At 46.0% G+C, this 26,531-nt stretch overlaps 1 protein-coding gene across 2 annotated transcripts in view; it reads right to left on the minus strand.

The window, feature by feature from the left end:
* NTN4 (netrin 4) overlaps positions 1-26,531 on the minus strand; it is a 341,311-nt gene that overhangs the window by 45,491 nt on the left and 269,289 nt on the right. For both annotated transcript variants that reach the window (XM_075856856.1, XM_075856857.1), the window contains 2 exons: positions 9,774-9,984; positions 6,394-6,467 (listed from right to left, as the gene is read on the minus strand). In XM_075856856.1, the coding sequence (XP_075712971.1) occupies positions 6,394-6,467; positions 9,774-9,984 (285 nt within the window). The remainder of the gene's footprint in view (positions 1-6,393; positions 6,468-9,773; positions 9,985-26,531) is intronic.

Consider the following 26,531-nt stretch of genomic DNA (forward strand, 5'->3'; position numbering starts at 1 on the left):
GTTTTCAGTTTATCCAATAATTAGAAAAAAGGAATGTATGTACAATCCAAGAAACACAAACCACAGTTAATGCATTTTTCGTTGACACAAATGAATTCCATTCAAAATTTTTTTATGAAAATGGGCGTTAAACAAAACACAATACTTATTCACCGTGATACATTTCATGCTTGGTTAGGAAATCAATGTGCTACATTGTATGAAGGTACTTCGCACTATCCATTCAGCATTAGTACTTAGTGTAACAAAACAAGAAACCGGGGGTGGTATATCAATACAATTCCACTAAATAGCCGTGAACGATGCCAAATGTGTCATATTTCCCAACAGGCACACACCATGTCAAGGAATACGTTGCATGCTACCCTAATTCTTTAACTGGAGTATTGCTCAGAGGTAGATCAATCTTAATAAAAGTGCCCCAATAATAAAGCTATGTTCACACTTGCGTTGTGGTTTCCGTCCCGGAACCACCGCACGATGGACACTAACGAAGACCCTTATTGACTTACAATGGAGTCTGTCTGGTTCCGTCATGGTGTTTCCATAGTTTTGATGGTAATAATGCTGCATGCAGGTCTATTGCCATAAAATCTGACAGAACTGTTGTCGGCTACTCTGATGGAAGTGTGAACTGAGCCTGTGACTTTGTTCATACTATCGTTTTGTGTAACATTTTCTTATCCACAATAAAAAAACTAAGAAAAATTTACTGTCACATGCAGTTTACATACTTTTGCAAACTCTACTTTACAAATATTTTTTTTAAGATATTAAGGGGGGAATGAAATGCCAGTCTTAATAGAAAGAAAGCTGTAGTAAGATTCAACACATTTATTAAGAGGCGAATGCCTCTCTTGGTCAGCCTTGCGCTGTAACGTCCACGGTCGCTGACCACAAACTCTTCTCATCCTGTCGACGCCCTTCTCTCCAGAGATGCCAGTAGATGCGGCTGTCCTGTCCCGCAGTGACCACTAGGGTGCAGGCGCGAGCTCAGTCCAGCCTTAAAGAGCCAGAGCGCACACATGTGTGAGATTGAGCTGATTGCTCCCAGATCACACTGGACTATAAGAAGCGCCCTGCCCCTTCCTTAATTGCCTGAGCATTGTTTGTACCTACCCATGTCACTCTTTGCAAATGGTCCCTTAAGTGTTCTCCAGTTCCCAGTGTTCCCGTTCCTGCTACCTGTATCCCATGCTTCCGTGTTCCTATGCTGTACAGAGTTGGAGTCGTGTTGTGTCGCCTGCTACACCCGCTGTGTTTCACCGCACCTGTTGTCTTCCTGCTGCCAGAGTTCCATCTGAGCCTAAACAATCGCTACTGTCTGAATTGCCACAGGTTCCTTTATCCGAACTATAGACATTGACTTTGTACCCTGTTTGGCCAGCTGCTATACTGCTACGGCGGTACGACCCAGTGGGTCCACAAACCCACAGATATTGACATGCGCAATCCATTCTCCCCCATCATTGATAAAATAGAAAAAAAACATATTCCCCTCCCCTCCCTTCAGCATTCCAGCATTATACAAGGTCCTGACAAGCAACGTCAGGTCCTTATATGCGATGCAGTACTTAAGGTCATCAGTGCTGAGTCGCATACAACATCCTGGCACTGCCCGGCGTCAGTACGTTATATTAGCTGCGTAATGCTGAGGGGTCCTGGAGTGAAGAAAATAAGTGGTAAGGTGAGCATTACATTTTTTTTTTTAAATTTAACAGTCAGTTTTATTTGTGAGAGAACCCCTCCCAAAGAGGTGACCAAGGATCCCGCTCCCTGGCCACGTAGGCTGGTACCTTGTGGTTGAGACGGGACGTGAAGAGATCCCCATCTGGAGTGCAACACTTCTGGAAAATCTAAAAGAAGATTTCTGGATAAAGGGACCATTCCCCCTGATCCAGTCATCTGAACTGAGGAAGTATGCTGCCCGATTGTGCACTTCCGGTACATGGACCGAGGTGGCACGTGATTCTCCGCCCAGTGGAAGATCAGAGAGGACACACACAGTGCTTCCTGGTGCCACCCTGATGGTTTAGATAGGTGACTTCCGTGGAGTTGTTGGTCTGTACTCTGACTGTACAACCTTGGAGAATTGGAGTCCAATGGGAGAGGGTCAGTAAGATAGCCCTCAATTCAAGAAGGTTAATATGTAAGGTTGTCTCCTCTTGAGACTAAGAGCCCTGTACTATGTGGAGGCCAAAAAAATCTCCCCACCCAGATATGCTGGCATCCGTCAATATGACTAGCCATTGAAGGGGAAGGAAGGAGCGGCCCTTAAGAATGTCAGGGAAGTTTTCCACCATATCAACTCCTGAAGAACTCGGGAGGGTAAGAGAATCAACCTGTGCCTGTGAAACTTGTCGCAGCTTGTAATAATCGCCCGTTGGAGAGACCTTGTGTGGAATTGCGCATAAGGAAAGGCTTCGAGGGTCGAACCATACTGCAAGGTCAGTACCATCCTGCATATCGGTCCACCATGCAGAACCTGATGGACTAGGACGTTTTAAGATGAGGTACAGCTCGGATGGCCTTGACCTTGTCCAACGGGAGATAAACCCTGGCTGTCCTGGTGTTGAAAATCATTCCCAGAAATTCTATGTGCTGAGCCAGAACTAGGAAAGACTTTTCTCTGTTGATGATCCACCCGAATATCTTCAATGTGTTCAAGGTGATATTGAGGCTGGAAAGAGATGATAGCAAGTCCCTTGCCGCAGAGTAGTGCATTAGAGTGGTCAGGACCTTGGTGAAGGATCCGTCACATGACTGAATGGAAGGGTGACGAACTGTAAATGCTGAGAACGGATAGCCAAATGGAGGAAACACTGGTGGATCCTTGCGAAAGGACTATAGAGGTAGGCATTGAGAATGTCGATGGAGGAAAGGAATTATCCTGGTTACAGCGATGCGACCAATGACCGCAGGGATTCCATGCGAAACCGAACACAAATGAAGCAGTTCAGTTTCTTTAGATCTAGGTGGGATCTGGCTAATCTCTCCATTTGGGGGACTGTGAAGTGATTAGAGTAGAACCTTTGAAACATTTCCAACTGGGGAGCTGAGATGAGTAGGAGAAGGGAAAGAACACCCTGTAAAAAGGAGAAACGCGACGTGAAGTTGACAGAAATTGACCGTCCTGGGGAAAGGGTCAAGAATTATATTCTGTGCCTCGTCGACACCACCTCCCGAAGCCATACATCCTGAAAGGAAAGAAATGCCCCCCCCCCCCCAACTCGAACCACAGACTCAGGTAGGAAGACACCTTCAGGCTGAAGATGACTTGGAAGTAGAGGGCTTTTGGGGAATTGGACACCGTTGCAAATCAGGCTTAGGCTTGAAAGATGGCATCTTGAGTCCATGGGACGGCTAGATCTCTTGTCTGACCCCTGGAAGGAAAAATGACTTGAAAGGAAAAGTTAGTAAAGGACCGAAACCCTCGAGAAGCTTCAGAAATTATTTCAAAGAGAGGTTTATAGAAGAGTTTGCCCCAACAAAAGGAAGTTCCAACAAGGACTTTTTGGAAGCAGGGTCTACTGCTCAAGACTTTAGCCAAATTGAATGTCGGATAGCTATTAAATTAGCCGATGCTCTGGCAGAAAAACAGGCTGACTAAGGGGCAGCCTTAAATAAGAATTTTGAAGCATGAACAACCTGAGAAGCGAGAAGCTAGCTCCTCTTGCAAGATACTCGATGCTGTGTGCAGGACAGAACCTGCCACCATGAAGGCAAACTTGGCCTGGGAGTCCAATTTTTGTCTAGGGAATCACTAAGTGTGCTGAAGGACAACCGGAATATAGGCGGATCCACTGAAGGAGAAACAGTCCATCTTGAAACTAAATCCTCCTGAAAAGAAATATTTAGTATCTATACGTTTTGAAACAGTTATGACCTGTCAGGATGTTTTCATTCATTACATAGGAGTTCCTCAAACTCTCTTGGTTTAGAAAAAATAGCTTCGGCACCATTGACAGCATAGATGTGCTTCTTCCTGAGAGGGTGTGAAGGAGTCATCATTAACATGCAAGGCTTTGTTGACAACTGTGCTAGGGCTCCGTTCCGACGTTCCGATAGCAACACCGCAGAGGAAATGCTAGCACAGGCTTCCAGTATCCGTAGTTTCAGTTGCTGCACATCTCGTATCTTCGCAGCATAGACAATTGCCTTCAGATGACCCCAAAGATAAAAGTCTAAGGGGGTCAGATCGGGAGGCATTTCTTCTGCGGTGTTGCAATCAGTGTGTGAAGAGTGGGAGAAGAGGGTTGCATTGACAATCCAACACAATGGGCAGCACTTTGAACACATTTTATAAGTGGTCAGAAACTTGTAAATAACTCATGAAAGAATAAAGTAACGTTAAAACCAAGCACACCATTGTTTTTCTTGTGAAATTCTCGATAAGTTTGATGTGTCACATGACCCTCTTCCCATTGAAAAAACGAAAGACTTCAAAATGGCCGCCATGGTCAACACCCAGCTTGAAAAGTTTCCCCCCTCCCATATACTAATGTGCCACAAACAGGAAGTTAATATCACCAACCATTCCCATTTTATTTAGGTGTATCCATATAAATGGCCCACCCTGTAGATTGTTCTATTTCTTTTATTAATACTGGCGTAGTCCTAATACATCTCACCCATTGTATTCTGGTGTTATATAATACTTACTCTACTAAATTTTGGGTGCACTAAGAACCTGATTTATTATGTGACTTAAAGGGTTATCCCAATCTTAGATATTTATGGCATATTCTAAGGATATGCCATAAATGTCCGATAGGTGTGGATCCCAGCTCTCTGAGTCGCACCTATTTCAAGAACAAGGGTCATCCGACTCCTGTTTCGCCTGGTGAGCGCTGCTCGGCTGTTTCCGTAACTCAAATAGAACATAATGGAGAGAGACGCGCTCATGGGCAGCCGCCTCATTAGGCTGGACAGGGGTCAGGTGACCCCTGTTGTCAATATAGATGCAGGTCCTGGAGCTGGATATCATGTGGATATGCCATAAATGTCCAAAATGGGAACAACCTTTTAAACACCTAACCAGAACCAACTGTGTGTGACTAACCTCAAATCGAGGTTTCAGAGACTTTTAGACATAGCTTACTCTTTACCCATCCTCATAAGCAGTAAGACTTGGTCATATGACACGTATGTGATTTTGCACATATGTTTTTGAAGCAATGAATTTACGAACAATACATTTGCACCTTGGGACTTTTACATCAAAACTGTTTCGGAGAAAAAGTTGCCTTGTTGTCCATGGAAACCATTTAGAGCAGCTTTAATTTTCTAAATTACACCAGATACACAAAGATAACAATGACACAAATATACTGTAAAAGTGCAACATATATAAGCATAGTCGCCAACATTTGAAAAATATTTCCAGGGACACTGGTAAGTGTGTTTTATAGGGTGTGGCTTATTTGGTGGGTGTGGCTAATGGGGACAGGACAGTGTTAAGAATTTCTGCGTACAAATAAACAAACAAAACATTTCTGCACTAGTTTAGCTGATAACTACTTTGGTGGCCAGTATCTCTATCCGGTTGTATACAGGTATGTGATGTGTCACTTTATCACTAGGGTTTGGGAAAACCTTCTGACAATCTCTATGGCCCTGCTCACAATGAGTTTTTTTACGCGGTTTTTGCCGCAGAAACCGCCTCCTATTTATTTCAATCGAAGGCTAAGATTTTTTTTTCCTGCGAAAAGGAAGCAACATGCTCTTTCTTTGGCCGCTTCCATCTCTGACCTCCCATTGACATCAATGGGAGGCAGAGAAAGCATTTTTCCCTGCGTTTTTTGCCCGCGTTGTTCAATGGTCGTGGCCGAAAAATGGATGATATTTCTGCCTGCAAAAAGCTCTGTGTGAACAGGACCTTAGGGGGCTTAATGGCAACCATATTAGCTGTCACTTAGCTTTCCCAGAAACAGATCTAACTGAGCAAAGGCTGACAAAAACTTGAATGAAGGATCAAGGTCTTATAATTGAAGTCATATCTTCTTTAAATATACCTGCAACTTGGATGCTACATTTGCCCTATACTGTAGGCCAAAGATACAGGTTTGAGAAACTGCCCAGCCCTTTGTATTACAAGCTCTGATATAAAAAAGGGCTAGACGATTTGTGCTGATCACTACTGGTAGCTTAAAAACTAGCGTAGATAGTCCTGAGGACGCTGGTACAGCTGAACATGAGGGGGCGGAGTTGACGGGACAGTAATTTGCCAGGATTGTCTCTGTAAATTCGGGACAGTCACAGAAAATTTCGGACTATTGGCAACTATGTATAAGGCCCATTACTCAAACCTGCTTGTTTCAGAAGCAAACAGAATGGAATACCAAACACAGAAGAGACCTGTACACAGCAATAGCAAAGGTAAAAATGTCTTACCTGAATGACGAAGAGCTGAAAATCCCTGTTCATTTGTAAGGAAGTCAGGACCATGATGCCAGTCTATTTCCAAGCTGTGTATTGAAAAACAGCATTCAGCTTTTTATGAACAGATAGAATCTGTATATTCGATACATTTAAATGGTGCAAGAGGTTTATAACAGTGCTCTGTGGAGCCATTTCCCACTGAGGGTAATATACACAGCTTATCGTAGCTATGTTCAACATAATCTCATGAAAGTCTACTTTAAAGTGAAGTCAGATTTAGGCCTCATGTACAGTGAGGCCTTGTTCACACAGTGTTTGACGCGTTTTATGTGCCGAAAAACGCATCAAAAACGCATGCTTTAAGCTTCCCATTGACATCAATGGAAAAATGCATTGCAGTGCATAAGATGCGGTTTTTACATGCGTGCATGTTTAAAAAACGCGTTGTGTACAAAAAGGTCAATTCTTGGCGCCGAAAACGTGCCTAATTCCCATAGTCAATGGGAGTCATAATTACACGCCAAAAACACGTCAAAAAAACCTGTAGATTACAAAGCGCTTTGCAAAAAAACGCTAGTTTTTTACGCATTTACACATTGGTTTTTTTAGCGCCGTGTGAACAAGGCCTAAGGGGGAGTTCACACAGAACACTTTTTTGGCACAGTTTTTGACGCGGAAACCGTGCCAAAAAAGCCCGAAATCACCTCCTGTTGATTTAAATGGGAGGCGGAGGCGTTTTTTTTCCCACGAGCAGATAAAGACTCTCGCGGGAAAAAAAAAAGCGTCCTTTTTTCTGGCGCTTCCGTTTCTGAGCTCTGACCTCCTATTGACATCAATGTGAGGCAGAGTAAGCGTTTTTCATGGCGGTTTTTGCCCGTGGAGCTCAATGGCTGCGGCCAAAAAACACGGCAAGCTTTCTGCTGGCAGGTCAAAATCGGCCTCAAAATTCCTGATGGCTTTTTGAGGCAGATTTTTACGCCTGCAAAAAACTCACTGTGAACTAGGCCTCAGGCTCCACCTCTAAGAGTACCCTATTTCGGCTCTGTTCAAAAGGGAGATGTACGGTAATACAGTGCATGAGGCTTTATTAAAAGTATATATATCTATACTGGTATAAACAGAAATAAGAGCTCTAGTGTAATACATTTAAACTCACTAAGGGATCCTAGTACCGAAAAGTAGCTCATGTACATTGGAATGAAAGTGTGTTAGGGTATGTTCACACGCAGTGACCAAAAACCTCTGAAAATACGGAGCTGTTTTCAAGGGAAAACCGCTCCTGATTTTCAGACGTTTTTTAAGCCACTCGCGTTTTTCGCTGCGTTTTTTACGCCCGTTTTTTAAGCTGTTTTCAATAGAGTCTATGAAAAACGCTTTTACAAAACCGTCCCAAGAAGTCTCCTGCACTTCTTTTGACGAGCCGTAATTATACGCGCCGTATTTTGACAGAGACGCTTAAAATTAAGGCTCGTGGGAACAGAACATCGTAATTCCCATTGAAAGCAATGGGCAGATGTTTGTAGGCGTATTAGGGGTGTTTTTTCAGGCGTAATTCGAGGCATAAAACGACCGAATTACGTCTGAAACCACTGCGTGTGAACATACCCTTACCGTAATCTATTAGTGAGAGCACAACTAGGTTTCTGTAACTTCTATTTATTTAATTGCAGAAATGGCTAGAGTGTCAGGGTCCCTCTGTTCTCAACATCCATGTGTGTCACAGCACCACTTTTAAGGCTGTGTCCACACATGGTAATTTTTTTGCTGCAATCTTTACTAACAACAATTAACGCAACATGTGAACAAAACCGAAGGCCTCATGCACACTGCTGTATTGCGGCTCTGTTTACTACGGAGACATAATAGGAGACCCATTGTAGTCAATATGGCCTTTAGGGTCAGTTTACACAGTTTTTTGCAGGCAGAGAATTCTGCCTGGAAAAATCAGCTCAGTTTTTTTTAAGCGGTTTAGTACCACAAGCAGTTTTTGATGCGGTTTTTGACGGCGTTTTTTGCAACTGCTCTGTCTTCAACAGGCAAAATAAAAAAAACACGAGCGTTTTTTGCCAAAAAATGCTTCTAAAACAGCGCCAAAAAACGCAATGGCCGTTCGCTGTGTTTTTTTTCCGTCTCCCATTGATTTGAGGTGTTTTTGTGCTCTGACCTACTGTCCCGCCATATGCCTCTAATTTCATACGGGGACATACAGATGTTTTTCTATCATATTCCGTATGAATCGAGTGACAGCTGCAATACACATGCAGATGTAACTCCATAGTTAAAATTGGAAAAGTCGCAGTAGAGCCCTAGCCTAAGGGCATGACCAGACGTGGCGGAATTGCTCTGGAATTCTGCTGCGGACAGTCCGCAGCGTACACGTTTCTCCATTGCCTTCCACAGCTTTGTGGTTGGGTTCGTTTACACGTTGCGGACAATTCCACTGCGTAGCATAGGCTGCGGTGCGGAATTTGGTGTCCGCAGCATACAATGGTTGTTGCGGACGTGTAGTGGACTTGTTGCGGACTCATTGCGGAATTTCTCCATTGACTTCAATGGAGAGTAAAAATTCCGCAATGAAGTCCGCAGATGTTATGTGTGCTGCGGAGCGTATTGGTTTTACTAACATGACATTTCTTCATTCTGGCTGGACCTATGTAGTTTTAGGTCTACAGCCAGACTGAGGAAGTCAATGGGGCTCCCGTAATTACGGGTGACTACATGCGTGCACCCGTAATTACGGGAGCGTTGCTAGGCGACGTCAGTAAATAGTCACTGTCCAGGGTGCTGAAAGAGTTAAACGATCGGCAGTAACTGTTTCAGCACCCTGGACAGTGACTTCCGATCACAATATACTTCAACCTGTAAAAAAAATAGAAGTTAATACTTACCGAGAACTCCCTGCTTCTTGCTCCAGTCCGGCCTCCCGGGATGACGTTTCAGTCCAAGTGACGGCTGCAGCCAATCATAGGCTGCAGCGGTCACATGGACTGCCGCGTCATCCAGGGAAGTCGGGGCTGGATGGCGAAAGAGGGACGCGTCACCAAGGCAACGGCCGGGTAAGTATGAATTTCTGTTACTTTTACTAGGGAAAGGGCTGTCCCTTCTCTCTATCCTGCACTGATAGAGAGAAGGGAAGCCCTCTTCCCCTCAATACGCAGCGACTAGTCTGCATCAATTTAATGCCCATTTTAGGCAAAGCCGCAACAGAATCTGCAACGCATATTCTGTGCGGCATTGATGCGGACAGTGTATGTAGAACTCCGCCACATCTGGGCATACCCTAATGGAGCAGAAAAAAAAGTATCAGGTAAGCTTTACCTAAAGGTAATAAATTATATATGCTTTTTGAAACAACACCTCCAATTTTCTTTTTTTTTTTTCCCAAAACGTACTTGGTAATACAGTCGCCAGTTAAAGAATCACAGTTTCCAGCGCAATCACATGGTCTACAACCATATTCACCAAATCCCCAATATCCAACCATACATCGGTCACAAGTTGGGCCTGCTACACCAGGTTTGCATGGGCAGTTTCCATTTTGAGGGTCACATGTGTAGGTGCTAGAGGAAAATGTTGCTGATCCAACTGGGTGACAGGAACATGCTAAAAACAGAGAAAAGGGAAATAGTAACTGACTTTAACATGTAATATGGTATATGTCCTAGATTAAAAAAAATACAGAAAGCTGTTATCAGTACCTGTAAAATATAAAATCTTCACGTAAGGTGTGCAATTCAAGTTTTCTGTACTCCGCCCCATATATAGATGTGTCAAGCCCACTCAAAAGAAAGCAATGGCACAATGAAAGACATTGCAGCCAAATGCTACAAAACAGTATAATAGCCATTTATTTTACACAGGAAATTATTAGCCATTTATTTTAAATGGTTAAACTTGCTTGGGTATTATTTTTTAATTGGTACAAATTGAAGGGGTTTTCTGGTACAATCATTGGGAGAAAGATCCTGGGGATCCCTGTTGATCAGCACGTCCATACGGGCAGCTATGCCTGTTACTGCAACTAATCTCTATTCATCTATTCAAGTGAAAGGGACTGAGCTGCAGTACAAGGCAAAGCCACATCCGTGTGTACATATATTGGGTCACAATAATGGATGTTTAGTATATTGTTTTAATATAGCTAAGGTATAGAGGGATATTTCTGCCAACTGGCAATTGGTGATTATTAATAACATCCATATGTACGGTGCTGTGCCTGTGTAAACTATATAGGTGCACTGCGGCCCTTCATTCTGCTGATAGGCAGGGAACCCTGAGGTCAGACCCCCAACAAACATTTATGGCCTATCCTAAGAATAGGCCATCAATATTTATAGGCTATGTACACCTTTGAGGGCATTTTTTTTTTTTTAAATAAATAGATTAGTCAGTGTTATTGGAGTAACTTTGTAAATAGTTTCATTAAAAATTCCTTTTACTTTTGGAGCTACATCTGTTCTGTATTCTCTATACAGAACAGCTGTATCGTGCATTTTACAGTGAATCCGTCAGTCCAGCAGACCTGAAAGGTTCAGTGACAGCGGGTCCTGCGTGTCTCTGACATGCAGGATCCACCTGTAAACGATCACATCTAAGTTCATAACTTAGATGTGATCGATTACAGGTGGATCCTGCGTGTCATAGAAACACAAGACCCACCTGTGTAAAACAAACGATACAGCTGTTCTGTATAGAGAATACAGTACAGCTGTATCTCCAAAAGTAAAAGGCATTTTTAATTTTAAAAAAACTATTTACAAAATTACACTAATCAAATTGCCTGATCTATTTATTAATTTTAAAAAAAATGCCCTCAAAGGTGTACATAGCCTTTAGGCCTCATTTACACAAGCGTAATATACGCGCGTGCGACGCGCGTGCTTTTCACGCGTGTCGTACGCACCTATATTACTCTATGGGGCAGTGCAGACAATGCGTGAATTTTGCGCAGCGCGAGTGCGTTGCGTAAAACTCACGACATGTTCTATAATCGTGCGTTTTTCGCGCATCACGCACCCATTGAAGTCAATGGGTGCGTGAAAACCACGCATGCCGCACGGAAGCACTTCCGTGCGAACTGCGTGATTCGCGCAAGAGCTGTCAAAAGGATGAATGTAAACAAAAAAGCACCACGTGCTTTTCTGTTTACAAACATCCAAACGGAGTGTCAAATTAGAGATGAGCGCACCGAACTTCACCGGGTTCGGCCGAACTCGTTTTGACCGAACTCGGCAAAAAAATTTCCGGGACGCGACGTCAGGAGACAGTCAATGTCCACGGTGCTGAAAGAGTTAAACTGGTTCAGCACCCTGGACAGTGACTTCCGATCACAATATACATGAACGTGTAAAAAAAAAAGAAGAAGTTCTGACTTACCGATAACTCCTGGCTTCTTCCTCCAGTCTGACCTCCCGGGATGACAATTCAGTACAAGTGACAGCTGCAGCCAATCACAGGCCAAGCACAGGCTGCAGCCAATCACAGGCCGCAGCGGTCACATGGACTGCCGCGTCATCCAAGGAGGTGGGGCCGGATGACAAGAGAGGGACGCGTCACCAAGGCAACGGCCGGGAGACCGGACTGTAGGAAGCAGGAAGTTCTTGGTAAGTATGATCGTCTTTTTTTTATTCACAGGTTGGTGTATATTGTGATCGGAATTCACTGTCGAGGGTGCTGAAAGAGTTACTGCCGATCAGGTAACTCTTTCAGCACCCTGGACAGTGACTGACGTCGACTAGCCTCATCTCTATGATGGCGGCTGCGCGAAAATCACGCAGCCGCGCATCATACACTGATGACACACGCTGCGTTTTTTGGCGTGCGCAAAACGCACACGCTCGTGTAAATGAGGCCTTAAGTCCAGGAAGACCCTTTTACTATCGTTCGACCTGTTGAAAGATGCCATTTTAGATATGATGCCTTTTTAAACCAACTATAAGCTTCAAAAAATTATCCATTAATTTGACACATAAAAATCATATGACCCTCATAATGTTCTTTTATCAATGATAAATTGTCTGTATAAACTAAATTGATTATAAGTTTTCTCTGTTCAAAGACAATGCGTTGTTACATCCAAAAATTGCATACCAGAGTTCCACACACTTCATCTATCACAGCATACCACACTTTATTTTATTATGTGTGAACATTCAAATATACATGGTCATGTATTTTTTAATTCATCTGAACTATATGGTCTTGTGCTGCAGAGTGGTCTGTGTTACATGCAGATTTTGCCTGTATTTCACCAAAAGCAGTTAAACCCCATTTACATGCATTGTACCGCGAGATCACGCAGTGCTGTGATTAAGTCCCAAAAACTTTACCGAAGTGTCGGGAGTGTAAATAGACATCGCGTCCTGGCTGGAGGTGATGTCTATTCACTCTCAAGACACTTCAGTAAAGTTAATGTAGTTGTATTGTAGTTAATTAATTGTAGTTGTTAATGTAGTTGATCTCGCTAGTTCACGCTGTGCTGAGTACAAATGGACAAGAATGGAGGGAAGTGTATGATGCTGATTGGTCAGCGTCATATACTTCTCTTTACAACTCCCACTTGGTCAAAAGTTACAAAAATGGCCAGTTGGGCATTAAGAAACTAATTTGCATAAATCTAACATTTCTCATAACTTGCTCAAAAATTATCGTTTTTCAAAATAAAAACCACTGTTATCTACATTACAGCGCCAATCAGATTATGTAGGAGATATGGCATGTATAATGTGGTGACAGAGCCTCTTTAAGAAAAGTGGAGGTGTAAAACAAATTTTAATTTCTTCTTTTTTTTTTTGCAGAAGTTCCATTTTTTATTTTTTTTTCCTGTAACACAGAAGGTTTTACCAGGGAAACGCAACTGCATATTTATTGTCTAGATTCTGCAGTTTTTACACATGTGGCCCTAGTGTGCTACTGAACTCAAACACGGTCTCACAAGCAAAGGAGCACCTAATGGATTTTGGGGACTTCTTTTTATTAATTATATTTTAGGCACCATGTGAGGCAAATTCTTCCGAGTTCAACAGTACCACATATGTGGTCAGAAACTTCTGTTTGGGCAAATGGGAGAGCTCAGAAAGGAAGGAGCGCCATTTGGCTTTGGAGTGCAGATTTTACTGGATTGAGCGCCATGTCGCATTTGCAAAGCTCCTGTGGGACCAAAACAGTGGAGACCCCCAGAATTTAGCTAATTTTAGATACTACACCCCTCAAGGTATTCACCTAGTGAATAATCATTTTAATCCGACAAGTGTTTTTCCCAGAATTTAGTTTGCAGTGTGAAAATGGCAATTTTTGCATAGATATGCCGTTTCAGTGTCCAATATGTTGTGCCACAGAGTGCCTTAGGCTGGGTTCACACGACCTATTTTCAGGCGTAAACGAGCCGTAATATGCCTCGATTTACGCCTGAAAATACGGCTACAATACGTCGGCAAACATCTGCCTATTCATTTGAATGGGTTTGCCGACGACCTGTAATTTACGCTTCGTCAAAGAAGTGCAGGACACTTTTTTGGATGTAATTTGAGCCGTTTTTCATTGAATTCAATGAAGAACAGCTCAAATTTACGGCCGTCAAAGACTCCTCGCATAATGCGAGGAGGAGCAATTACGTCTGAAACGACGGAGCTGTTTTCTCCTGAAAACAGTCTGTAATTTCAGACGTAAAAGGCAGCTATCATGTGCACATACCCTTAGGAGGCATAAGGAGGTACAATAAGGTTTCGTACACTTCTATTGGTGCCATATAACAGCTCCATACAAAACACAGCTGTAATCTGGCTGTGTGCATGAGGTCTTAGACCTGGTTCACACGTAGTGTAAACACTGCAGATTTTCTACAATTTATTGGAGTCAACGCAGCCGTCTAGCAGGAAATTCTAGAACACTTCATGCTTCCCTCTGCTGACAAGCTTTATGGAGATGCTGATTTAATTTTCCAGCAGGACTTGGCACCTGCCCACACTGCCAAATGTACCAATACCTGGTTTAATAACCACATTAACACGGTGCTTGATTGGCCAGCAAACTCACCTGACCTAAACCCCATAGAGAATCTATGGGATATTGTCAAGAGGAAGATGAGATACCAGACCCAACAATACAGACGAGCTGAAGGCCGCTATCAAAGCAACCTGGGCTTCCAGCACCTCAGCAGTGCTACAGGCTGATCGCCTCCATGCCACGCCGCATTGATGCAGTAATTCATGCAAAAGAAGCTCCAACCAAGTATTAAATGTATATACTGTACACATGGCCGCCATCAGGAATTTCTGGGCCCCCCCCCTCCTTTAACGGGGGTGGGCAACAGAAAGTGTGGCACTCACGTTTGTACGATATACGCATTAACTGATTTTGGTGCTGATGTCAATTACAGTGAATGAAACCATGGAGCAGGCAGTGACCGGTTAAAGCTCTGGATTTTGATCTATTTAGCCAAAACGTATCCAACGGTATGGCATACAGTGGGATGTGTCGCCAGGGGAATGGCCCAAGGGAAACTACTGAAGTCACTGTCCATGAACAGCCTTCTACTAGCGTTCTGCCCAGGGACTATGGCGCTGTTCCATATGTCCATAAACGTAAAGTGACGTCCGAAGCTTTGCAAAGCCTGAGTACACGACCAGAGCGTCGGCAACACTCTGGCCAGGGATACCGGCCCTGGAGAATCCCCTAACGCCACTTTACATGTATGGACAGTGATGTCAGGAGCTTTCCCAGGGACGGGTAGGGCACTTGTGATGTTGCCTGGTAACTCCGGAATAGCAAATTCTACTACGCTATTCCATCCTTAAAAAATAAGGTATACCGACGGCTACCAGCCCGACGTAGGCTAAAAGGACATAATGGAGATCTGTGAATTATTGTCTACGTTGTTTATAGTCTACGTTAGGATATTTCCTGACGTACACGATAAACAGGGCAACAACATGATGTAAAGGGGCCTTAAGGGAAGGGGGAAGCGCTTGTCAGGATGTAAGGAGAACTAATGCTCTGTTCTTACGTTGCCATTAAAGTTCGATGTGTTTTTCCACAGCAAAATCCGAGGCTTACCCTTTGATTTCTGACGCAGATATGCCACAAGCGTGTAGCAGACCTGCATAAGAATAAGGCCCTGTTCACACATTAAACGCATTTTTTGCAGCGGAAACTGCATTGGAAACTGCGGCAAAAAACAGCCGAAATCACCTCCTAGTGATTTCAACGGGATGCGAAGGGAATTTTTCCCGCGAGCGAAAAAAAAACGCTCGCAAGACAAAGAAGCGACTCCGTCTCTGACCTGCCATTGACATCAATGGGAGGCAGAGAAAGCCTTCAGGAATTTCGAGGCAGATTTTTCTGCCTGCAAAAAACTTTGTGAACAAGTCCCATTTTCATTCAAAGTTGCTTTTCCTCGGCTTTTCCATGTAATATAAGTTGCATGCTACTTTTTGCTGTAATGGATTTCTTTTCATGGTGTGGACAAAAATACACGTGGAAAACTTTTCGCAACATGTGAACTGGGTTGCGGAGCCTCATATGCATGGGATGCAGAATCATGGACATCATCGGAATCCGTATCAAATCCAACATGGGTGAGTTTTAAAAAAAAAACTATTAGGCCAAATACACACGATACTTATTACGCGCAAATTTGTCTTGCACTACCAGCAAAGTAAATGAGATCAAGAAATCTCATCTACATGTCCCATTTTCTGCAGAAAAATTGACCTGCGGTGCGTATTTGAAAATATGCTACATGTCAATTGATCTTGCATTTCCACTTGCGAATTGTTTCTGACTAGTTTAAAAAAATAAAATAAATCTGCAGCATAAAACCTGCACCTATTTCCGCATCAAAATGTAAAAACCGCACCTAAAAACGTATCAAAAACGCACTATTAGGGGGGATTCACACGAACGTGATTTGGCAGCGTGTAGGCCGCGTGGTTTTCGCGCGGCACGCAATGCCCTATAGAAGTCTATGGGGCAGTACACACAGCCCGTGTATTTTGCGCAGCGTTTGCTCGCTGCGCAAAATACGCGACAGGTTCAATAACTCTGCGTATTTCACGCATCACGCACCCATTGAAGTCAATGGGTGCGTGAAAACCAGGCAGGTCGCACGGAAGCACTTCCGTGCGAACAGACTGAAACAGCGCACGAGCTGTCAAAAGGATGAATGGAAACAGAAAAGCACCACGTGCTTTTCTGTTTCCAAGCATCCAAACGGAGTGTCTTTGCGAGGAGCGAACCCCGACAACCGAAGCTAACTTCACCGTGTTCGGCCAAACTCGTTTTGGCCGAAGCCGGCCAAAAAATTTCCGGTCCGCGACGTCGGGAGACATTCACTGTGCATGGTGCTGAAAGAGTTAAACTGTTTCAGCACCATGGACAGTGACTTGCGATCCCAAAATACATGAACCTGTAAAAAAACCCGAAGTTCTAACTTACCGATTACTCCTGTCTCCTTCCTGCAGTCCGACCTCCCGGGATGACACTTCAGTTCAAGTGACAGCTCCAGCCAATCACAGGCCAAGCACAGGCTGCAGCCAATCACAGGCTGCAGCGGTCACTTGGACTGCCGTGTCATCCAGGGAGGTGGGGCCCGATGTCAAGAGAGGCGCGTCACCAAGGACGCGTCACCAAGGACGCGTCACCAAGGCAACGGCCGGGAAGTTCTCGGTAAGTAGGAACTTTATCTTTTTTTTTACAGGTTTTTCGCTGTTGTGTTCGGCATTCACTGTCGAGGGTGCTGAAAGATTTAGCTCTTTCAGCACCTTGGACAGTGACGGGCGTCGACAAGCCTCATCTCTATGATGCCGGCTGCGCGAAAATCACGCAGCCGCGCATCAGACACGCATGACACACGCAGCTGTCAAATGTTTTTTGCGCTCGCAAAACGCTGCGTTGTTTGCGCGCGCAAAAACGCAACGTTCGTGTGAATCTGCCCTTAGGTGAAGATTTTACCTGTGGAATTGATGCGAACTTTGTGTACCAAATTCCTCAATGTGTGCGTTACAGAATTTGCTAGGGATTTACAGCAAATTAACCCCGTTACATTTATAAATCAGCAGCACGTCCTAAATTCCATGCAGATTTTTATTTCTGCTGCACTTGCATGGGGTTTTGACAAACCCCAATCACATGAGTTAGGGCTTATTCAGACTAACGTGATAATAGTCTGTGTGAAGGCCTTTTTTTTTAATGGCCGTTGCTTTAACGGACCGTGTGAAGGGCCTGTAAAAAAATAGGACATGTCCTATTTTTGTGCATTTTCACGGATCCCTCAATAGACTCAAGTCTATGAGGGATTTGTGAAAACGGGTCCCGCACGGGTGCAAATCTACCGTGAAAAAGTCAGTTCTTCACATCTGATTTCACACACGTTCGTCTGAATATTGCCTTATATTGTCATTTGTAGTGAATTTTCAGTGCGCAATCTGCACCAAAAATAGGAGACAAGTAAGTGGCCTTATTCAGACGTTCATGTTCGGTCTGTGATATACAGACCGTGTCCACGGTTCAGGGAGCCAGGTTTCTTGCATCACAGTTATCTATAATCATAAGAGTCCCTCCCTTCTCGTGGGAATACTGTCCCCGGTCCCGTACTGAAAGCGTCATTACAGTATGGGGCAGTATTCCTGCGGAGAGGCAGGGACTCCTCGCAGCATTGATAACTGTGATGCTAGGAGTCCGGCTCCATGAATTGGGGTCGGCCTGGTAAATACGGCCGATACATGCTCCGTATATCACGGACCAAACACAGCTGTCTGAATAAGGCCTTAGGGCTTATTCAGACGAACATTGCGTTTTTGCGCGCGCAAAAACCACTTGACAGCTCCGTGTGTCATCCGTGTATGATGCGCGGCTGCGTGATTTTCACGCAGCCGCCATCATAGAGATGAGTCTAGTCGACGTCAGTCACTATCCAGGGTGCTGAAAGAGTTAACTGATCGGCAGTTAACTCTTTCAGCACCCTCGACAGTGAATGCCGATCACAATATAGAGAAACCTGTTAAAAAAAAAAGAAAAAGTTCGTACTTACCGAGAACTTCCCTCCCGGCCGTTGCCTTGGTGACTCGTCCTTGGTGACGCGCCTCTCTTGACATCGGGCCCCACCTCCCTGGATGACGCCGCAGTCCATGTGACCGCTGCAGCCTGTGCTTGGCCTGTGATTGGCTGGAGCTGTCACTTGAACTGAAGTGTCATCCCGGGAGGTCGGACTGCAGGAAGGAGACAGGAGTAATCGGTAAGTTAGAACTTCGGGTTTTTTTACAGGTTCATGTATATTGGGATCGGAAGTCACTGTCCAGGGTGCTGAAACAGTTTAACTCTTTCAGCACCCTGGACAGTGACTATCTCCTGACGTCGCGTACCGGAAATTTTTTTGCCGGGTTCGGCCAAAACGAGTTCGGCCGAACCCGGTGAAGTTTGGTTCGGTTGTCCGGGTTCGCTCATCTCAAAGACACTCCGTTTGGATGTTTGTAAACAGAAAAGCACGTGGTGCTTTTCTGTTTACATTCATCCTTTTGACAGCTGGTGCGCAAAACAGGCAGTTCGCACGGAAGTGCTTCCGTGCGACCTGCGTGGTTTTCACGCACCCATTGACTTCAATGGGTGCGTGATGCGCGAAATACGCGGAGATATTGACCATGTCGCGCTTTTTGCGCAGCGGACAAACGCTGCGCAAAAAGCACGGACTGTCTGTACTGCCCCATAGACTTGTATTGGTCTGTGCGTGGCGCGTGAAAACCACGCGGCCCACAGGGACCCAATACACGTTCGTGTGAATCCACCCTTAGTCTAGTTACACAGTGCGGTCAAATCCCATTTTTTTGCCACAATTTTTTCAAAATTGCAGCAAAAACGTGATTTGACCGCACTGTGAGAATATAGCCTAACAGCACTATTTTTTCATGTTTTGTATCCTTTATTTATGCAATTTTCGTAATCGCGGCACAAATCATGCGGTTTTGCCGCAATTTTTATATAACCTTGATCAGTATTTCTTACAGTAAATATTACAAAGTAGTTACATGAACAATGCAAAATCTTAAAATTGTGATAACAATACAGGGGGGGGGGGGGGTTGCAAAAAAAAAAAAAATGTTTATAAGGCTCGAATCACACATTCCGTTTTCATGGCAGTTTTCTGAGCCAAACACAGAAGTATATACAAAATAGAAGAGAAGTATAAGGCCGTGATCACACTCACAGTTTTGATGCCATTTTTGGCAGTTTTTTTTTAGCCAAACACAGAAGTGGACACAAAAGAAAGGAGATGCATCAGTCTTTATAAAATCTTTCCTTCCTTCTGGATCCACCTCTGGCTTTGGCTAAAAAAATGAAACCAAAAACCGCGTTGGAATTCTGTGCGGAAATTTCGCAGCATTTACAATAGCAGCAAAGTAGATGAGATTTCGAAAATCCCATGCCCACGTTGCGAAAAAAACAAACAACGCATCGAATATGTTAATAAATTGACCTACGATGCGAAATTTAAATCCAACATGTCAATTTATGTTGCTTTTCTGTTGCGGGTTTTCCCCATTGAATTCAATAGGGATGCAAACTTAAATAAAAACACATAAAAAACTGCATGTGTGACAGCCTTAGGACAGGTTCACAGTTTTGAAAAAAAAATTCTGCAACATTTTTTCAGGGTGGTATTTTTTTTTCCATGGCACTGCAATTTTTGGATATAATAAAGGCGCAGTTCTCAGATGCACAAATAAAGACAATATGTGTACAAGCTTTTACAGACCACAAACTCAAACTGGTTATAAATTGAAATAGAAACGGACAATAAGGCTGGGTTCCCACACAGAGTAAACACTGAAGATTTCCGCAACGAAATTCTGTGCAGATGTTCCGCAGAATTTACAATAGGGCTATGTTCAAAGCCCTGGACCCCACAGCAAAATCCAGCCGAAAAAACGCAAATTGTGGTGCAGCTTTTCGGACGGAAGGTCCACTGCGGAAAACAGCGGTAAAAAAAACTAAATCCTATTCTTACCCGTCCTCATGGTTACACCTCCCTCTGACGCCCGGCAGTCCGTGCTCCTGGGATGACGTTTCATCCCGCGGTCACATGGGATGAAACGTCATCCAAGGAGGCCAAGCTGTGAGAAGTCAGAGGAACGCGTCCCAATGACGACATGTAAATATATGGTTTTTATTTTTAGAGTTGCAATTATTGCAGCAGAATCACAGCTTTTTCACCACAAAAATTGCAATATCTTCTGAATTCAATGGGGAAAACCCACAACAGTAAAACAGCGATTCCGCATCATGTAAAATGCTGCGAATTGAAAAACCACACCGCAAGTCAATTTATGAACAATCTTTCAGCACATTTTTTACGCAGCGTGTGGATGATTTGTTCAAATCCCATTCACTCTGCTGCTACAATATTAGGCCTCGTTTACACGAGCGTGATATACGTGCGTGCGACGCGCGTGCATTTCACGCGTGTCGTACGCACCTATATTAGTCTATGGGGGCATGCAGACAGTCCGTGAGTTTTGCTCAGTGTGAGTCCGCTGAAAAAAACTCACAACATGTCCTATCTTTGTGCGCTGTTCGCACATCACACACCCATTGAAGTCAATGGGTGCGTGAAAACCATGCATGCCGCACTTCCGTGCGAACTGCGTGATTCGCGCAACAGCTGTCAAAAGGATGAATGAAAACAGAAAAGCACCACGTGCTTTTCTGTTTACAAACATCCAAACGGAGTGTCATAATGATGGCGATTGCGAGAAAATACGCTGATGACACACGGAGCTGTTAAGTGCCTTTTGCGCACGCAAAACGCCTCAATTTTTGCGTGCGCAAAACGCACACGCTCGTGTAAAACTGGCCTTACGCTGCGAATGTTTGTGACTACTTTACCTGCGTTTTTTTTATTAGAGTCCGCTGCAGATTTTGTGTCTGCAGAGTATCCTGCCTGTGGGAACAAACCCTAAGGCAGCGTTTCCCAAACTGTGGTCCGTGACCCTCTGGGGGTTCGTGTGATGACCTCCGGGGTTTGCGAGACACTCACAGATGTCTGTGTTTCAACTGTACCTACGTCCTCAGGACGCATATACTGCGTGGGGGCAGCTATAGGGGCATCATCCTGCGTGGGGGCAGCTATAAAGGCATCATCCTGTGTGTGGCAGCTATAGAAGCATTATACCGTGTGGGGGAAGATATAGGGGCATTATATTATTGGGGGCAGCTATAGGGGCATTATACCATGTGTGGAGCAGATATGGGGGCATTATACCATGTGTGGGGCAGCTATGGGGGCATTACACTTTGTGGGGCAGTAATGGGAGCATTACACTGTGTGTAGCAGCTATAGGGGCATTATACTGTGTCGGTGCAGCTACGGGGACCTTATACCATATGTGGGGCGGCTATAGGGGCATTATACCGTGTTTGTGTGCGTGTGGCAGCTATATGGGCATTATACCATGTGTGGGGCAGATATGGGGGCACTAAACTATGTGGGGGCAGCTATAAGAGTATTATACTGTGTGTGGGGCAGCTATAGGGGTATTATCCTGTGTGGGGGGTAGCTTTAGGGGCATTATCCTGCGTGGGGGGCAGCTTTAGAGGCATTATCCTGCGTGGGGGCAGCTGTAGAGGCATTATCCTGTGTGGGGGCAGTTATAAGGGGCATTATCCTGTGTGGGGGCAGCATTAGCGGCATTTTCCTGTGTGGGGGTAGCTTAGGGGCATTATACTGTGTGGGGGGCAGCTATAAGGGTATTATACCATGTGTGGGGCAGCTATGGGGGCATTATACTGTGTGGGAGCAGCTACGGGGGCATTATACTGTGTGGGGCAGCTATGGGGGATTATACCATGTGTGTGGCAGATATGGGGGCATTATACCATGTGTGGGACAGCTTTTAGGGTATCATACCGTGTGTGGGCAGCTATGGGGGCATTATACTGGGTGGGGGCAGCAATAGGGGTACTATCCTGTGTGGGGGCATTATACTGCATGGGGGCATTATACTTTGTGGGGAGCAGCTTTACGGGCATTATACTGTGTGGGGGCAGCTATAGAGGCATTATCCTGTGTGGGGGCAGCTATAAGGGCATTATACTGTGTGCAGGGCCCACTGGGTTGGGGCCCACTCAAAGGTGCTTCGCTCCCCGTGCTAAACCCCTAGCTGTGCCTCTGATGGCAACTGATGGACGGGTTGGTTGGGTCACATGACCCACCATCAGCGGCGATATTCGGCCTCAGCAGGATACCTTGGTCGCACAGCAGAAGGATACCTGTAACCCCCCAGTCCCCGCCCGCCAGGGGCGTAACTAGGAAAGACTGGGCCCCATAGCAAACTTTTGACTGGGGCCCCCCTCCGTGTCACACAACCCCCCCCCCACCTTGTAGATAGTGCCTTTTTTACAGCCCCCCTGTAGATAACGCCATACAGTCCCCCCTGTAGATAACGCCATACAGCGCCCCCCCTGTAGATAACGCCATACAGGGGGTAGACTGTATGGCGTTAACTACAGGGGGGACTGTATGGCGTTATCTACAGGGGGGACTGTATGGCGTTATCTACAGGGGGGACTGTATGGCGTTATCTACAGGGGGCCGTATGGCGTTATCTACAGGGGGCCGTATGGCGCTATCTACAGGGGGGACTGTGTGGCGTTATCTACAGGGGGGACTGTGTGGCGTTATCTACAGGGGGGACTGTGTGGCGTTATCTACAGGGGGGACTGTATGGCGTTATCTACAGGGGGCCGTATGGCGTTATCTACAGGGGGCCGTATGGCGCTATCTACAGGGGGGACTGTGTGGCGTTATCTACAGGGGGGACTGTGTGGCGTTATCTACAGAGGGGGCTGTATGGAGCTAACGCCATACAGCCCCCACTGTAGAGAACGCTATACAGCCCCCACTGTAGGGAACGCCATACAGTGCCCCCCTGCAGGGAATGCCATACAGCGCCCCCCCTGCAGGAAACGCCATACAGCGCCCCCCCCTGCAGGTTACGCCATTCAGCGCCCCCCTCTGCAGGGAACGCCATACAGCGCCCCCCCTGCAGGGAACGCCATACAGCACCCCCTCTGCAGGGAACGCCATACAGCGCCCCCCCCTGCAGGGAACGCCATACAGCGCCCCCCCCTGCAAGGAACGCCATACAGCGCCCCCCCCTGCAGGGAATGCCATACAGCGCCCCCCCTGCAGCGAACGCCATACAGCGCCCCCCCCTGCAGGGAACGCCATACAGCGCCCCCCCCTGCAGGGAACGCCATACAGCGCCCCCCCCTGCAGGGAACGCCATACAGCACCCCCCCTGCAGGGAACGCCATACAGCGCCCCGCCCTGCAGGGAACGCCATACAGCGCCCCCTCTGCAGGGAACGCCATACAGCGCGCCCCCCTGCAGGGAACGCCATACAGCGCGCCCCCCTGCAGGGAACGCCATACAGCGCCCCCCCTGCAGGGAACGCCATACAGCCCCCCCTGCAGGGAACGCCATACAGCGCCCCCTCCTGCAGGGAACGCCATACAGCGCCCCCCCCCTGCAGGGAACGCCATACAGCGCCCCCCCCTGCAGGGAACGCCATACAGCGCCCCCTCCTGCAGGGAACGCCATACAGCGCCCCCCCTGCAGGGAACGCCATACAGCGCCCCCCCTGCAGGGAACGCCATACAGCCCCCCCCCAAAAAATGCGACCTATAGTGTGTCCTACAAATAACATGCATCCCCTATCCACAGGATAGGGGATACATGTGTGATCGCTGGCATTGATAGGGAGAACGCGGGACTGAAAGTCCCCTGAAGTTCTCCATGACTAACCTGTGACTTCCGGTGTCTGTGTCGGCAGCACAATAAAAATGAAAGGAGCGCTGGTCACGCATGCGCACAAGCGCGACCGGCGCTCCATTCATTTCTCCGGAGCTGCCGACACAGACCCCGGAAGTCCGAGGTTTGTGATGGAGAACTTCAGGGGACTTTCAGTCCCCCGTTCTCCCTATCAATGCCAGCGATCACACATGTATCCCCTGTCCTGTGGATAGGGGATACATGTCTTTTGTTTAATGGCAGAGCGGGGAGATACCTCCCTGCTCTGCCGTAGTGTTCAGTGGCGTCCCGCTGTAGCAGCCATAGCGGCTGCTAGCGGAGCCTCCGGCCATGGTGGGGGCCCGTGCCGGCGGGCGACACGGGCCCCCTCATGCCGCGGGCCCCGTAGCAGTCGCTACGGCTGCTACGGCGGTAGTTACCCCACTGCCGCCCGCATAATCATCCTTGTTTTCGATGTTACAGGGACTTATTTTTCAAATAGAGCTAAGGACAGGCATCTAACTACGAATGATGTTGACATACCTCAGACAAAATCAAACTAATTACAGTAGGGGGGGGGGTCCCAAACAAAAGTCTCGGCCAAAAGTGAGTTCCGGCCTCAAAGTTTGGGAACCACTGCCCTAAGGCGTCCAGGATTCTGGGTGGTGTCCCTCTGTCCCGTGCAGCCAGTGGTATGTCCCGGTTTCAACTGTATCTGGGTCCTCAGGATGCAGAAACAGTTGAATCCAATGAAGGAGCTCCATGCTTCCCAATTCACTGTGCAATGCCAGGCATGAGTGGCTCGGCACAAACTGTCACGGCTATACAGTGACATCATCGCGCCTTTCTGCATCGAGCCACTCAGAACAAAGCAGAGGTGCAGAGGGATCTCATCATGGGAACGGGGCTAGATGAGTATTTTTTTTTTTATTAGGCACTATTGGGACATTATACTGTATGGAGGCATCTAAGGGGGCCTTATACTGTATGGCTTGTGAGGGCATTATACTGTATGGGGACAGCTGTGGAGGTATTATACTGTATGGGGAAGCTATGCGGCATTATACTGTATGGGACAGCAATGGAACATCATACTGTATGGAGGCATCTGTAGGGGCATTATACTGTATAGAGCCATTATACTTTATGGGGCAGCTATGGGGAATTATACTGTATGGAGGCATCTATGGGGCATTATGCTGTATGGGGGCACCTGTGAGGGCATTATACTGTATGGGGGCACCTGTGGGGCATTATAATGGATGGGGCAAATGTTGGGGTATTATACTGCATGGGGCAGCTATGGGGACTTATACTGTATGGGGGCATCTGTGTGGGCATTATATTGTATGGGGCATTATACGGTTTGGGGCAGCTATGGGGCATTATACTGTATGGGGGCATCTGTGAAGGATGGAGTGGACAGAAGTTAATGTTTATAATAATTTTCTTTCTTTAATAAAATATAGACTTAGGAGTTGTGTACATAATTGTGATGAAGCAATAGTAGGATTAGATAAGTATACGTGGCAAGATGGCCCCTGAACAGGGACTACGCCCTAATACAATAACAAGTCACTTCCTGGTATGAACGAACTATGAACTATGAAGACATATCTAAAGGACCAGATAAGGGTGAACCTATCCAAGGATGACACAAGTAACAAGAGGCTTATAGTGATACGTGCTTTTATAAAAGTGTGATAACATGTACCCACCCCCAGGAGAAAGGAGATATAGAACAAATGTGTGTAATAAAGCAGTGACGCCTCTCCTGACACTGAGTAAGGAGCTTTGTACCAGACTTTGTGTGGTGTGATTCCTTTCGTACGAACTCAGCATATTATCCCTGCCGGTTGAGACTGATTAGGACCCGAACATTTGGCACCCAACGTGGGGCCACACTCGAGGGACAAGCCGTGTCCGTGATCGACGACCCCCAGACGCCTCAACATCGAATCGCCAGCCACGCTCCCAGGAAGTCTGATCAGCTTCAAATAAAACACGGTAAGGTTAAGTTCATGTTTATGAATATTGGCTCTTATTCGTGTGGGAGAGTGAGCAGGTGATAAGGTACCGAGATATTTGGAGTCGATCCCGGCCACACTCTCAGCGACAGAGAGTTGACCCGCTGTGTGGCTCCAAGAATCATAGTATAGATAGTCGCGTCTCGCCGGCATAGGTGATAAGTATAAGTGTAATAATTCAATTAGTCGCAGGGTATAGTTTGATACCATTAAGACGACAGAGACAGACAGTCAGTTATAATTGTGTTCAGAAACATCGAGAATAAGGTTTCATTCTCAGGACGGTGTTAGATATAGAACAGTATGTTTAATGTGTTTAAAACAAAGAGACAGGCAAAGGA

The sequence above is a fragment of the Rhinoderma darwinii genome, chromosome 3, assembly GCF_050947455.1.
Source record: "Rhinoderma darwinii isolate aRhiDar2 chromosome 3, aRhiDar2.hap1, whole genome shotgun sequence".
Classification (NCBI taxonomy): Eukaryota; Metazoa; Chordata; class Amphibia; order Anura; family Rhinodermatidae; genus Rhinoderma; species Rhinoderma darwinii.